General features: G+C 41.2%; 1 protein-coding gene, 1 long non-coding RNA gene and 1 pseudogene across 2 annotated transcripts in view; 1 reads left to right on the forward strand and 2 right to left on the reverse strand.

The window, feature by feature from the left end:
- PIK3IP1 (phosphoinositide-3-kinase interacting protein 1) overlaps positions 1–1,440 on the reverse strand; it is a 9,194-nt gene extending 7,754 nt beyond the window's left edge. Inside the window, exons 1-3 of the mRNA XM_006904932.3 lie at positions 1,239–1,440; positions 283–399; positions 84–203 (exon numbers count right to left, since the gene is read on the reverse strand). Of these exons, the coding sequence (XP_006904994.1) occupies positions 84–203; positions 283–399; positions 1,239–1,323 (322 nt within the window). The 5' untranslated portion in view covers positions 1,324–1,440. The remainder of the gene's footprint in view (positions 1–83; positions 204–282; positions 400–1,238) is intronic.
- Positions 1,433–10,567, forward strand: LOC112480598. The gene is made up of 2 exons (XR_003046681.1): positions 1,433–1,805; positions 8,045–10,567. It is a non-coding gene; the product is annotated as an uncharacterized LOC112480598 (long non-coding RNA).
- Positions 10,568–11,979: 1,412 nt separating this feature from the next.
- Positions 11,980–12,098, reverse strand: LOC112481026 (annotated as a pseudogene).
- Between the last annotated feature and the right edge of the window lie 4,242 nt (positions 12,099–16,340).

Here is a 16,340-nt window from a genome sequence, read left to right on the forward strand (position 1 = left end):
AGGGGCTGTAGCGGCGGTTCCCAGGCAGCCCTGGGCGCTGGGCTCCTGGTGTTCCTGAGGCCCCGGGGGTCCCAGGCAGGTACCTGGGCAGCGCAGGTCCTCGCAAGGCCGCTTCTCGGGAGTGCCGGACTCGCCGCTGACGTAGCACCAGGGACCGCGCGGGTCGCGATCTGGGTTCCGGCAGTAACTGTGGTTACCGGTGCCTGGGAGGGAAGACAAGGAGCCATGGGCCTGGGCCAGGCCACGGCCGCCGCCCGCCCGCCGCCCGGGACGGATACTCACCCTCCTTGGGGGCAGAGGGCAGGCTGCTTTGTGTGTCTAGCCAGTTGAGACAGCGGAGGCCCGGCGTGGGGTAGGGCCGGTGTGCCCGGTACAGGTGGCCGTTGTCCCGGAAGCAGCCTGTGAGGAAGAAGAAGAGCCCCTGGACACTGAGTGGCTAGCAGGGGAGCCCAGGTCACTCCGGCTGGGAGATCTTGGCCCCTGCTGGGCTTCTGGGCTTCCCTGCCTCCCATGGAAAACCCCGCCCATGATGAAACCTCAGTTTTTGTTGTTGTTAAGCCAGAAAGCACTGCACAAGTGCAAAAGATTGTTATTCTGGAAACCTTGGCGACCTCTGGGGGTGCAGGAGAGGGTTTGGATGTTTTGGGTCGGTGGTCAGCCAGGCCTGAAATTCATCCCTGTGTTGTAATTCCATGTTACATAAACTCTGGTGTTCCATCTCTACGGATATGGCCCCACTTCCACAGGCAACACTCTCTACCAAGAGAATTCTACAAAAGATTCAGTCAGGCAAAAGAGCCTCAGACGAAGGGAACCTGCCTAATCAGCTGCCTGAATGTGACTCCAAATTCCCACTCCCCTCAGCAGGAGAGCCACAGGAAGAGACTGGGGAAGGAGGGCCTCTGCTCAGGCCACACCACGCAAAACCCCTGAAAAGAACAGGATTCAGGGAGTAGGGGAGATGAACCCCCAAGTTCCATCCACTCGTGAGCCACAGGCAAGGAGAAGGAAAGAGAAAGTGGCTACTTGCCTTTGTTCTTAATGGCAAAGATGGAGCTGCAAGTCTCTGACAGGGAAAGAAGGGAAAAAAAAAAAAGCTTTCATGGGACAACAGAAACCAACTAAAAGCTTCGTTTCCTGTCATCTTCCTGTGTAGCTTAGCCATGCTTGGGAAATAGGGAGCTTTAATCTTTATGCTTCATAAAGTTGGCTGCAGAAAGGAAAGATTGTGCTCTTACCTCCAGATCCATAGGCTTCTGATAGAAGCATGTTGCTGACAAGGAACGTTTGCACCCAGGCCAACAGCATCCTCACCACCTTCATCCTGCAGGTGATTGACCCGTGTCCAACCGGGGTCCCCTTTGGCGGCAGCTCTGCCTCCCAGTCCCAGCCTCACAGTTAGACCTGCCCTTGTTATGCTCTTCTGGTAAACAGCCTCTCTTTAGAACTGGGAGCTTCCCAGCTAGCTTGCTGCAGCGAGGTGTTTTTCGGCTAAAAGGCGCCCCCTGGGTCCTAAGCCTCCTATGCCATGCAAGATCACTAACCCTGAGTCAAGAGGAAATCAGCCAAGTCGAGAGACAGAGAAATTCAGGTTGTGCTTAGCAGTGGATTAGTTTGAGACCTGCACTGGCTGCATGCCCAGGGGTTTTCATCTGTTCTGTTTCCATTTGTGTGAGTACAGAAAGAGTAATTCTGTTAAGAGGCAACATTGCAGGAAGGGAGTTTAGAATTATAGTCACTAAGGCTGGACAACTTAGGACAAACTACACAAGACCACGGAGTGGGATGCAAATAACAGTATCCAGGTGGGAGTAACTCTTTATACCCTTTATTGAAAAAAAAAAAGGATCTTTGTGTCTTACACATGTTTATGAACACTGACTTTCTTTTTTAACAGTATAACTTTTCCATAGTCAGATCAGTCACATTCTTTTGCTTATATTTGGAATTTGGGATGTCATATATAGTAGGAATACAGAAGGGGTCTCTTTAGTTGAAAACACATGTTATGCAAACATTGGGGCATTTGCTTGCTATATTTAATAGTCTTCCTTTCTACCAGCCTTGAATTCATATAGAAGTTAAGTTAAATGTTTGCTTCCCTCCATCCCCTGTGGGAAATCCATTGCAGTGATTTATATCCATCAGTAAACCTCACCACATCCATATGACTTAGGCCTTTTGGAGTTAGGCAGAAGGGCCCTCTTCCTGTTTGGCTGACAGTTCAAGTTCCCAGGCAGCCTCACTAAACAGAGAGCAGAGTGATTCGCCAAGACTACCTTGTGACTCAGGCAACTCTCAAAATAGAAATGGGAGACTTTCCATCTGAGGGCTTGCATCTTGCAGGCAATAATTTAAGGAGGAGGAAAATAAACTTTACTGAATAAATTTTGAAAGATCAAGGAAGAAAGCTAATGTTAATCCAACTAATCTGAAGTGAATTTGAATTCACTGTGTCAGATTTCAGGCCTGTAAAGGACAGAGATAAATTTAGTTTACTCCTTAGAGAAGTTTGCTGACAGTTTTTGACTACTTCAGTCCTTTTAATAAGGCATGTTGCTTTGTGTTTGCAGTTATTCTCCTATCTCATAAGCTTTTGGTCCTCTGACTCCTGATTGGGCCTATACTGGGAATTAACCACAGAGTGTAAATTTACTATCATACACATGTATACACAGATAGGCCAAGATTTTCAAATATAACAATCCAAACAATACTCAAGGCTCTCTTTTTTTTTAAATACTTTATTAAGTTTACAAAGTTTCTGAGAACCTACTACATTCTAGATACTGAGAATATATTTGAACAAAATATTTGAAATTTCTGCCTTAATGAAACTTATATTCTAGTTGGGAAAGACAAATGATAAAGATATAAAATGTCGAGTGGTCTTAAGTTATAAAAACGGTAAGGGAGAGTAACAGAGTGGTATTTCACTTGCTAAAGAAATCATTTTCAGGGAACTAGTAGGATATTTCTACAGGCAAAGGCTGAAGGGGAAGGGGATGTACAATTTTCCTTGCAGGTCCTAAATACTCCTACACCACTGCAAGAGATATGTGATGTGAATTTTGTTTCATTACATAAAATATATAGGCTTGAGAAAATGAGAATTCAGTTTTTTCATTTCAAAGTCGCAGGGGGATTCTTTTATATTGATCCCTCAGCACCTAATCTATTGCCTTTGTATACAGTGAGTGCTCAATTATTGCCTGATGATATGCTTCAACTTAGACTTTGAAGGGCTACTTCTGCTGGATTATAATACTTTTTTCTCTGATTACGGTAGAGACAGACTGTACACAGGCCAGCACTTGTACCATTTTCAGATTATATGCTGCCAGTATTTCTTCCTGAGAAGCTCACAGCTTCTTTGCCTGTTGCCGTTATCTAATTTTTCTATTAAAGAAACTGGTATCTTCCCTAACTTATACACCTTGGTATATAGCAAAACCACATTTTATGCCTTGTATCTTATAAGGAACAGCATTGCCTAGAAAAGATACAAGATGGCCAGAGATTTTTTTCAGCTTAGTCATCTCTGCTTTTTCTCTCCTGTACCTAATACATTTATCAGTGTGCTTTGATTTTTTTTTTTTTCCAGGAATGACTGGCTTATTGGTCCTTCAAAGGCATATTCTATTATAATAGGTTCGGTACCTTCCTTCCTCAGGGAAATCAGATTTTGTTCAGAGATCTGGCTGTCATCATCACAGATGATGTTTTGGTCTTATGATGCAGATTTGAACTTTGCTTCATGTATTGGTATTAAATGGCCATATTTTATGGCCTATAGTTTCCAAACTTGATATCTTCTAGAAATACTACTGCAATAATCATATAGCACTACTCAAATACTGATTTTAGATTGTTTATATCCCTGAAGACAATGTTGTGAAATATAATATTCATATTTTACTAAATATTTCAGAGATGTTTGACTATCGGTTTCATGTGAAATCGGTACTAATCCAGAGCTATAAAGCCATACCGTTAACTTAGGAAATAGCCTCCAGAGCACTTCCCAAGAAGATGGGCAGTTCATTTTGATAACAGGGTATGTTAGTGGAAGAACTCTAATAAGGACGCTGTAAATCTGTTAAAAGACTAAAGAATCCTTTTTGTCAGCAAAAGAGGGCCAAGGTGTTGGTAAATATGTTTGGAATAAGATCTAATGAGTTGGCTCCAGCTATTGTCTCCATTCGATGTGCTGTAGAAGTAGTCACTGAGATTTTGCTGGAAGATATTTGGGTGTATAATTGCAAACTGAGCAGTAGATGATTTTATGAAGCTTGTTAAGGAAATAATATTGCAGTCAAAATATCTAAACCTAAGGCTGTTTCTTTGAAAGTATGGCCCTCAGTGAGTTAACTTATTTCTATTTTGGTACGTAGTTGAGTGTTTAATAAATGTTTGAAATAAAAGGGAAAAGCAGAGTACTATGTAATGAAAAAGAGTCTAATACGCCTACAGAGAATAGTAATTTTTTAAGGTTAAACAATAAAACAGCCAAGACTTGTGGATCACAGATTACTTTCAGAAACAAGACATTCTACATTGGAGAACTGAAGAACCACAACAGCAGAGAACTTGTGAACATCACATTACTGGTTTTTAGAAATAAAAGGAAGTGTAAATTCCTGAATAAGAATGGATTTTGACAGAGGCCACAGCCTTAGAAAACATGGCTTTCACATGGAGGAAAACATAGTCTTCAGTGTTGCTGGGAGAACACTAGAGACTTAATTGGTTGGTATAGTAGACATTTAGTAGGCTTTCAGCATTGAAGGTAAATTAACCAAGTAAACCACAACTATGCCTCTTTTGGAAGGGGATCTTCTCCAATCTCAGTAAATTGAATCTGCAGCTTTTAAAATCTATCAACACCCAGTATGAGCTTTAGCACTAACATTTAAAGCAAGAGAAGTGATATGTCAGATAAGAGTACAGCCTTTGGTAAGACCCGAGTTCCAGTCTCAGCACTACTATGTGATATTGGGTAAAGTACTTAGCATCTGTAATTCTAAGTTTCCTTAGCCTATTATTATAGTAGTTAAAAATACAGGCACCAATGTCAGGATTCAAATGCCAACTCGTCACTTACTAGCAATGTCATCTTAAGGCTACTAAACACTCTGACTCAGTTTACTCATATAGAGGGAGAGAGATATTGAATGTCAACTCTAATTGAAAAAAAAAAAGAAATCTAATGCAAAAATAGAGTGTTAAGAATATGGTATATGTCATTTTAAGCCTCTTAAGAAAATGCATATAAAAATAAATGCATTTTATACTCATACAATAAATAAATAAATAAAATAAATAAATAAATAAAAATAGTCCCTTCATCACTGGATTGTTGACATTCAATGAACCCTGAATAAATGTTAGCTGTGTCGATTTTTGTGTCAGTAACCTCTAATTGAGAAATACTGAGTATATTTGCTACCTTCCAGAAATATACAATCTGGTTATAAAGCTTAGGCTAACACGTGAAAATAAAAGCAATATATATAGGGTCTGTATAAGTAGGTGTGAAAAAGTTGATTAGACAATAAAGTTTTATTGATTCAGTTATTTATTAAATGTCTACTATGCACCAGGCAAGCACTAAGCTGAGTACCAAGGATACAACAGTGAACCCTCCAAGGTCCTTGTTTTTAAGATTACAATCTTGTGATTGAATAGATAGTGGGAGACAGGCAAAACAACAGAGTGAAATAAATGCTACAGTAGAGATTAGTACTGGGGGCTGTGGGAGCTCAAGAATGGGCATATGACCTAGTTTTAGGAGGTCAGAAAAGGTTTATCAAAAAAAGTAAAAGATGAAGAGGAAAGGAGTTAGTGTTCTTGGCAGGTAAGACAATGTACAGAAGCCTGGAACTGTAGGCTATCACTGTGGCTAGTGGCACATTTAGGGTGGTGATTAAAATGAGGCCAAAAAAACAAAAACATGAAGTCAAAGAGGTAAGCATTTGCTGACCAGGTTATGGGGATTCCCTAGTGTAGACTTTATCCTGAAGTCCGTGAGGAGCCAGTAAAGAGTTTTAAGCACGAGAGTGACAAGAGTCAAACTTATGTTTTAGCAAGGTCACTTGGGCCACAGGGTAGAAGATTAGAGGAAGCCAAGACAGAAAGCCAGCAGACTAGCAAGGAGGCTGTTGCATGATCTAAGTAAGAGAGAAGAATGGACCTGGACCCAGAATTGAGTCAGGCCACCTGGGTTTGACTCCTGCTTTGCCACTTAATAACTATGTGACCTTATGCAAGTTACTTAACTCCAATTTTAACTGTTTAAATTGGAGATGACAGTAAAATTTACCTTAGAGGCTTATTGTGAAGATTGAAGCACTTAAAACACACCTGCCTGGCACACTGTAAGTGCTCCATAAATGTAGGCAATGAGGCTGAAGAGAAGCAGTCTAGGAAGAATAATCAAGATTCCTTAACTGAGGGGATGTCAGGAGCAAGTAGGAGGAGCTAAGGAAGTTCGTTTCTGGTTTGAGAGTTTAGGAGATGGTGGTTCAATTCACTGAGATAAGGAGGAAAAGCAGGTTTGGGGAAGGCTGAGAAGATGTAGCCAAAGATCGGTGAATTGCAACCAGGAGAATTAGAGAAGTTAAGAGGGTGGGGGGAAAGTGTTTCAGGAAGGAGAGAGTGGTCAGCATTGTTAAATGCTACATGGAAGGTCCAGTAAGATAACAGCTAAAAAGAACCCATTTGTTTTAACAAGAAGGCCATTGGTGACTGTCAGGAGGAATTTTGGTGGTGGTGATGTATGGATTAGGGAAGGAAAAGGAGATGATGAAGGGAGACTGTGAGAATTGAAGACTCCTTCAAGAAGTTTAGCCAAAAAGGACTGGAAGTAGCTGGAATGATTATGGGCAAGGCTGAAACTGGACCCAATAATAAACTGGTTTAGCCTACTGGTGGGTAGATTTCTGAGTGGCTGCGCATCCATTCTAATTGCTCAGTAGCCAGGGAGGTTAAGAAGTGGAGCTAACTTAGGGACAAGTAATGGAGTTGGCCTCACTGGTTTTGAATTTGACATAAGGGCAAGGTATTTATGCATGTAGAAATGCCCAGCAAGCAGTTTGATATAGGACTAGTGGTGGGCCAAGTGGACAGAAGTTAGAGTAAGACTCAGGTGAGTGGGGATGAGTTAAGAAGGTTCTAGAACAAAGGCAGGCTGTCAAGAAGGCACAATGGAGCCTTGTGTCTAGCCATAGCATTCGTGAGAGTGTGTGAACTCCATGAAGCTAGTTGCTGGTAGGGTGGGAAATGGGTCTCAAAGTGGTGATAAGAAACCAGGCCTCAAATCCAGACTTCATAGCTTATCAAGAGCATTTGCAATAAACAGGGGAGTTCAGAGATGGAGCCCCGGAGTTCTAAACTATTAGGGAGAAGCAGCAAGAAAGGAAAATCCTGGGTTTGGAGTTGTGGGTGATTGACTTTGGCCAGATGCTAGGCCTAGTCTAGGCAGTCACATGGCATGATAGGTTCTCTGGGTTAACCTTTGTCCTAATCTTTGCTATGTCTTCAAAATGTAAAAATGTTCATCTGTGTATTTCAGGTGTGCCAAGCCCTGAATGCGGTGTTTGACATGAATTACTTTTAATTTATCATACACAGTTGTAGTTAGCATTTTTATTTATGTAAACAATATGTAAATCAGATGTTTATCTGTTAAATATATCCTGGGTGGGGAAAAAACAAGGAAGTTGGGAAAATACCTCTGTTCCACCTTTAGAATCCTGGTATTTCATTCTACTACTACTGTTTATGCTTTCAGTCAGCAAACAGTTACTCAGCCTTTCTGAACCTATCTACCTTCTGTGTCAGGGTCTGCTTTTCCTTTTTATCATCTCATTTCTCTTCTGGCCATCTCTCCCATTCTGCACTGTCATGTGGATTATTCTCATTGAAACTTTTTTCACCCATCTTTTCTCATGGTTAGTTCCATTCCATCTCCTTTCAAGATATATCATTTAAAGAATTTGTATGTCAGGAAATACTAATAAACGTTATCATATATATTTTTCAGACTCTGTGATAGTCAAATGGAGAGAGAAGGAAAAAAGAATCCCACACAAGATCATGGAGTGATTGTGGCTGGAAAGAAATGCAAGGACAAAAGAAATCAACATCTTATCACTATGAAGCCCAGCCCTAAGATCTGACCGTTGCCCTTCTCACCCTCTGTGAAGTCCAGATAACAGAAGTGAGCAGTGTTATGGGAGGTATCACAAATGGACTCAGATTGGTCCCAGCATGGCAAGACCCTGAGTTCAATAATAGAAGGTTAAGTACCAGCTTCAAACACTCAGTGTGTTCTCTGAGTTCCCAATGATATTTCTACCTGGAGCTTTCTTCTATATTTACGTTAATGGCTCAGTTGGAAGTCAGCCATCACTGCTAAGCGTTCTTCAGTTTTTTGCAGTATTGCCGGCAGCTTCTTTATTATCCTGACATTAGAAATAAGAAATTCTGCCCCATTGCAGCCGGGTTGTTGCTGCTCAGGCAATGGTGGAACATTTCTACTTTCTAGGGTCTTGTCCTTTCCCACACTGAGTGGCCTAACCTTTTGTCACCTTCACAAGTCATCATATTTATGAGGAAGCCTTCCATTTCTAGAGTGGCTCGGCCATCAGCCAGAAACATGCTTTTGCTCTGAGTTACTGATCTCTTAGATATAGGAGGAAAATCTCCAATAAACATTAAATTGTTAATATATATAAAGCATTTAGAAGAGTGCCTCATACATATTAAGAACTTCTGCTATTATTGTTGTTGTTGTTACTGCCACCATCTAGGATCAGAAGCTAGAGCCTAGCCAACCCTCTGATGTTGCTCTTATTATGCTGGTTAAACAAATCCAAATTATCTGGAAATAGGGTTGAAAATATTTGGTTTCCTCTCAATTTTGTGACCATCATCAGCTCAACGAATCTTACAAAGGTCAAAGTGTTGTCACTTTAATATTTTTACTTGTTAGAGCTTTGATATTCCCTCTCTGGATTCCTAAGAGACTCTAGTCCTGACTTGACAGGGGATGGATAATCCAGCAATCTCAGCATAGGATAATGTATATTTTGTCCATCCATGAGTGTTTACCAAACAACTTAACATGGGACAGCTATAAACATTATAGCTAACATTTAATGAATATTTAGTATGTACCAGATACTGTTCTAAATGCTTTTATACATAGTATCTCATCTATTTTTCATACAAACCCTATGTATAAGCACTATTATTATTATTTTGTAAATGAAGAAACATTCATAAAGAGGTTAAGTAATTTATCTAAAGCCACAAAGATAATACATGGAAGAGCCAGGATATGTACTTAGGCAGTCCAATCCCATAGCCTGTGCTAATAACCACTTCACTGTACTGACAGAGAGAACTCTGGATTTGAGAGGCAGAAGTCTAATTCTGATCTAACCCCTCCACTTCTTCACTTAAATTGAATGATCTTAAGAAAGTTACCCAACCTTTCTGAACCTGTCTAGGCATCTGTAAAATGGGGATGGTAATTAATATATAGTTCATAGGATGGTTGTGAAGCTTGTTATGTGCCTTGCACTTATTAGGCATTCAGTAAATGTTAGTTTCTTTTCTTCCTACTCTATTCTAAGCATTACACTGGTGGGCAAGATGGAATAGGAAAGCTGTATCTCCTTGGGGACCTAGTGTGGGGTGGAAAGGGAAGAGGGAAGAAGATGACAAACATGGGACCAAACCATTATAATATAGTATAAGAAATGCCACTGTAGAGGAGCATACAGTTGAGAGGTTTGGAGAAAATAACATTTTCTGAGATGGGGCAGGGAGAAGTTGGAGAACTTTCAAGGTGCCAGTGACGTTTGTTTTGGATATTGAAAGACAAAATAGGATTGGATGAGGTAGACAGAGGGCACAAGTTTGCAGGCAGAGCACAGGTGCTGAAGTATTGAAGAGCTTGGCAGTCTGTTCAGGTAATGCCTAGAGGTGTGGTATGCAGTTGAGGATTGAGGATGAGACAGGAACTGATGGAGACGAATGAGTTGCAAGGAGAGGGGCACATGAGCCTTCAAATGTCAGTATGTCCCTGCACCATTAAGACTTAGACACATTTACAAACGAAACGTAATGAACTTAAGTAAATTTAGTAACAAAAAAAACTTATGAATGCTCTATTTTTTATTGAGCTATAATTCACATACCATAAGATTTACCATTTTACAGTGTACAAATCAGCAGTTTTTAGTATATTCACAAAATTGTGCAACCATCACCACTATCTAATTTTAGAACATTTTCATCACCTCAAAAAAACCCCTAACACCTATTAGCCGTTACTCCCCATCCTCTAGCAACCCTTGATCTACTTACTTTCTGTTTCTATGAATTTAGAGATTTTGGACATTGATATTTTCATATCAATGGAGTCATACAACATTTGACTTTTTGTGTCTGGCTTCTTTTATTGTGCACAATGTTTTCAAGATTCATCTGTTATAGCACGTATCAGTATTTCATTCCTTTGTATAACTGAATAATATCCCTTTGCATGGTTATACTACATTCGTTTATCCATTCATCAGTTCGTGGACATTTGGGTTATTTCCACTTTTTGGCTATTATGAATAATGCTACTATGAACATTCACATACAAGTTTTTGTTTGATACCGTTTTAAGTTCTTTTGGGTACATACCTAGGAGTGGAATTTCTGGGCAATGATGTGTTTAACTTTTTGAGGAACTGCCAAACTGTTTTCCATTGTGACTGATTTTTACTGTTCTAGATAGCCTTATTGGCACTGTTTCTTCTGAACCCAGACTCATTATCTAAGCCCCACACGCTGGATGTCAGGGGATGATGGCTGCCGCTTTTAGTTCATCCTCACTGAAACTCGGACTTTTCCCATCTACCTCAGCTCAGACCCAATACCTCCTGCCAGTTGTGAATTAAACTTCTGGGATAGAAGGCCTGCTAAGAAAACCTCTTTCTTGAGCCAGAGCTTTCCTAAGGTCAGGAGTGGTCCAGCCTTACCATCTGCTCTGTGCTTTTTTGTAAATTACTATCCCTGAGATGTCTTTGATGAGGAGACACATGGGGAAGAACCTGTATTTTGCACTTCTCTCATGTTGCCAAAACTAGCATTTACCAGTGCTATTTCCATATGTAATACGTCCCTGTCTTTAGAAAGGAGGAATTCACAGAGATTATGGGACTTGCCCAGTGACCTCACAGTGCTACTAGGAACAGAATGCACTGTCCACTATCATAGATTCCCATATCATCATTAACAAACACTCCTTCCCTATTGGGCAACAGAAGGTAGAACTTACATCTCAGTATTTCCTCCAAGAGAGGTTTTTAGTTTCTTCTTACCTGCTCTTATGAATGATACGGATCAGGAACCCCAGCAAAATAACTTGCATACACTGTGACTCCCTAAAGAATCAAGATCATAGGCTCTGGCAACAGATCTGTGAGAGGAAGGGACAGGAAAGAAAATGTCTGCAGTTTCCATGCATTCTGAACTCTAGGAATTTTAGATGAGTAGAGATGCTCAGTTTTCTCCTACAACAAATAGGATATTTTCTGTGAAACTTGACTGTAGTGGTTATTGACCAAGTAGACTTTTCCTATGGGAATTTTCAAACATGTACAAAAGTAGAGAGAATAATATAATGAATTACCAGGTACCTGTCACCCAACTTGTGGTTTCATCAACATATGGCCAATCTTGTTTCATCTCTACTCCCATTCACTTCCTCTCCCCACTAGATTATTTTGATCCGAAATCGGTATATTGACCAAATTTTCAGTTTCTACTTGTTCTCGAAGCTATTTCCCTTAGATATAGGGACGTGTGCTCTCATTTAGAATGCTTTTAGCAGTTTTTTTGAGCATGACATTCTATCTATCTATCTATCTATCTATCTATCTATCTATCTATCTATCTATTTATTTATTAAATTTTTTACACCTACAGTGCCTGGTCTTCCTAGGTGGTCTCCCATCCAAGTACTAACCAGGCCCGACCCTGCTTAGCTTCTGAGATCAGACGGGATAGGGCTTGTTCAGGGTAGCATGACTGTAGATGACATTCTTTTTCTGACAGTTTTCTTTTTGTTTTTGTTTCGTTTTGGTAGAATCACAGGAATTTTCTGGACTCGAACTCTATTTTTTTCCTCTCTCACTCCCAGAGTCCATGAACCTGTCATTCATCTTCACTTTGATCCAAGTGCCTAGACCCCCACTCACCAATTCTCCCAGTTTGTCAGCTCTAATGTATGAGGTTAAGGACTCTTAACAGTCTTTTCGAGTACTCTATATGTAGTGTCTAGCCTGGTATGTAGCAGGTGCTTAATACTTAGTTGTTAATGACTGGATGGATGGATTCCACTTGGCTTTCCACTCACCAGAACCTCACAATCAGTTATTTTAACTGTGCACTTGATTCTGTGTATCTTAAATGAGGAGAGAGTTACCTGAGCCTCTTGAGAAGTAGCTTTTATCCTTCCTTGACACTTTTGTCTAGCTGAAGAATCTGAATTTTTCTGGCTCCCCCTGCTGGTGGTCCCTCTTGGGCAGTTGCATATAGGTGCATCTGGTGACAAAGAATTGGAGCCAAGAGTCAAGTTCTGCTAAAGGAATATAGAACATTGCTGTGGAGTGCCCTAGCCAGTCCAGGCAGATCTGAGGAGGAAGAGAGCAGCTTGTTGAGAACAGTTCAGGGACGTGTAGCTTTCTGTGTAAGAGTCAGGATATAAAGTGGCCCACTGCTGGCTCAAGTCAGCTCTGAAGCGCTGGATGACTATGAATATCGTGATCATATGGGTACATAAATGAGCTAGTCATTATGTGGGGATCAGATTTATATTGAGAATAGAGATGGGCTGCTTCTCCCCTTAAGACAGAACAGTCTGGAGTCAAACATAGTCTCCATGCAGACAGTGGCTACAGTTTTATTTTGACCCCCTGTGAAAGTTGAAGCAAGGAGGGTGGTGAAAGTAGATGAGAGTGTCCCCAGAGTTCATGGTCCTATGTTGTATACGTGACCCCGCCTCCCAGCTCTTGAGACCAGTAACAACTTTGTGAATCCTTGGGTGGATGTTTTGCTGGGGCCTCCTCCTTCCACCTTCTGTAAATACTATAAATTCCCCACCTACCCAACCCCTAGATCACATTTCTGGTTGTCCACACGTATTTGTCTTTTCTATAACACAACTTCCCAGAAAATGGGCTGTGGCAGAATGAATCTGGCTAGAGTCCAGCCGCCTATAGGCATTAGGAAATATGGTTGGACACTAAAGGCAGATCCCCTCCTCTTCTCTCAAACCTCAAACCCCAAGTATAGGGTATTTCCACTTAAAGTTGAACATGGAAAACAGGCTTGTGTTCCCCTTCAGGACACAGAGGTAAGCATGTGACTTTCCCCAGTACACGGAAGGGGACCCACAGAGAGGCTTTTCAAATGTAAGTTAGTTCAACTTACTTTTGGCTCCAAACCCTCCAATGGCTTTCCATCTTACTCAAAGTGAGCCTGTGTCCTGAAGGAGAACACAAGCCTGTTTTCCATGTTCCAGAAGAATCCCAGGGCATGAAAATTATCATTGGACTTAGGCAGGTGTAATTATGAAATGGTCATTATAAAGAAGTGTTTGGAAGGAATTCGTTTCTGTATTGTATGCTAAGGATGTAGCAGTGGGTGAAGTCCTGCATTCCAACAGGGGAAGGCAGATCATAAATAAATATATAATATATACTAAAAAGGAAGAAAAACAGGGAAAAGGGATAGGGCAGGAGTGCATTGTTTTAGGTTTGGTGGTCAGGGAAAACAACTCTGTCGAGGTGAGGGAGCAAGCCCTGTGACAATCTGGAGAAAGAGTATTCCAGGCAGAGGGACTAGAAAGTGCAAAGGCCCTGAGGCAGGAGAATGCTTGGCTTTTGAAAGAAAAAGGGAAGAGACCAGTGTGGCTGGAGCTGAAGGAGGGAGGGAGAAAGTAGTAGGAGTAAGGACAGAGAGGGAATGGGGGGCCATATCATATGGGGCCTTGTCCACTTTGGCAAGGGCGTTCGGCTCACTTTGAGTAAGATGGAAAGCCATTGGAGGGTTTGGAGCCAAAAGTAACTTGAACTAACTTACATTTGAAAAGCCTCACTGTGGCTGCAGTGTGGAGACTGATTACAGGGAGGCAAAGACGGAGAAGGGAGACCAGTTGGCGAATGGTTGCCGAAGAGAGGCGATGTGGCTTGGATGAGGTAGATACAGTTTAAACGTACAGCCAGCAGGGTCTGCTGATGGATCGAATGTTGGGTATGAGAGAAGGAGAGGGCCAAGGCTTATGCCTGCGTCACGGAAAGAAGGGAGTTGCCCCTTCCAAGATGGGGAAGATTGGGAGAAGAGCAGATCTAAGGGAAAATTCACCAGTTCTCTTTAAAGCTATTAAGTGAAATACTTATTTGATCTGCAAGTGGAGGTTTCCACATCAAATAATAGTAGACATTTCAAATAATATGCTCCTCAAAAGAATAATAGCCAATAATATTTACATAGTGTTTTATAGTTGACAGTGTTCCTGCATGTTATTTTACTCTGTTCTTACATTACCCACATAAGGAAGTTCATTTTCTTTTCATTTTAAAGATAAGGAAGCTGAGATTTGGAAAAGTTTGAACAAAAAAGCCATTTTTTAGATGCTGCCACACAGAGGAAGACAAAAGCCAGTTAGTCTTGAAGAGCAGCAGCCAACCAACAGAGAGAAGGCCGCTTTCCCAAGGCTGTCAGGTTGGAAGACTTATGCCTCCCCAGCCCTCTTCCCAGCCCTGTTGCAGAGAGGAACCGTGGGGAAGCGGTGGAGGATGCACCATGTTCCCCCACCCGCCACTCAAACCGCCACCGCTGGGGCCAAGTCTAGCTTCCCTGGGAAGAAGTAGGGCAAGAGCTTTGAACAGAAGCTTGAGAAGGACATTTTAAAATGAATATTTTTATTTGTGTAAACATTTAAAATGAATCTTAAATATCAGAAGGAGACTATTCTGATTCCTAAAAGTAGATGAGAATCTATGGCATCCAATATTAAGCAGTGAGAAAAGGAGATTTGACACGGTATCGCTGAGGGCAGCTGTTGAACAAGATCAAAAAATCTTCATGTGTATAGAGGTGGAGACGCCCCAATAAATCAGTTGCGACTGCATTTCCTTCCAGTCTTTTTTCCATGCATCTTTTTTAATATTGCTCAGATCTTACCACCTGGGCAATTTTGATTTTTCATAACCTGCTGTTTTCTCATAACCACTTTTAATATAAACATTTCCCCCAATGGTATTAAACATTTTTTTGTAATCGTCATTTTCAAATGGCTGTATATTAACCATCTTTGTGCATTAAGCTTTTTAGGATTACTTTGTTAGATAGCTCTCTATAAGTAGAATTATTGGTTTAAGGGATATGAGCATTTTTAGACTCTTGATAAATTCTAACAAATTATATTCGGAAAAAGTTCTGCCATCAGTATAGTAAAGTAGAGTGAGCCTTGGAACTAAGACCATCTGACTCTAAACCTCGGGCTTTTAATTCTGTCCTAGATTTATGATCTTCGGTTTTCTTATTGTGAGATGGAGACGACTTACCCGTTGTGATCGTGAGAATCAGGACTGTGTGCTCAATAAACGGGGGTAGTTATTATTACAGTGAGTGTTATAATGAGAGATTTGTTATTTAAAATGCTGGCTGCAGAATTCCTCCAAGGAAATTGTGCGTTCTCCCAAACTGGCCCCCACACTTGATCAGTCACCGAAACTGATCCTCTGCAATCTAGCCCGACCAGCTCTTCTTCACAATCTGATTGCCAACTTTTTCCACCAGCTCTTACAGTCTGAAGTGGCCCTTCTCCCTTAGTGACATGAAGGGATTTGTCACTTTGATCATCAGTTGGTATTTGGATTTCAAAGGCAAGTTTATCCACGTCCTTCTTTCTCTGAGCTCCCCTGCTGCCCCCACACCTGGCCCTATATGTCCAAGTCCTAAGCATGCTCCAGAGTCCTACTCTAATGCCACCCCTTTCTCAGACCTGGCCAGCACCTCATCATTCTCCACATCATCAGAGCGTTTATCTCTCCTCACCTCTCATGTCATGTTCTCTCTTATGGTATAGACATTTGTTCATGTGTATGACTCATGTCCTTACTACTCTGTATGCATAAGTTCCTTGAGAGCAGGAATTAAGTCTTTCTTAGTGCACAGAAGCCATTCAGAATATCCGTTGAATGAATTAGTGGCTGCTAAGTGTCCAACACTAATTCAGGTATTGTGAATACAGAGATGAATTACCTTTGCAT

Source organism: Pteropus alecto, unplaced genomic scaffold (assembly GCF_000325575.1).
Source record: "Pteropus alecto unplaced genomic scaffold, ASM32557v1 scaffold190, whole genome shotgun sequence".
Taxonomy (NCBI): domain Eukaryota; kingdom Metazoa; phylum Chordata; class Mammalia; order Chiroptera; family Pteropodidae; genus Pteropus; species Pteropus alecto.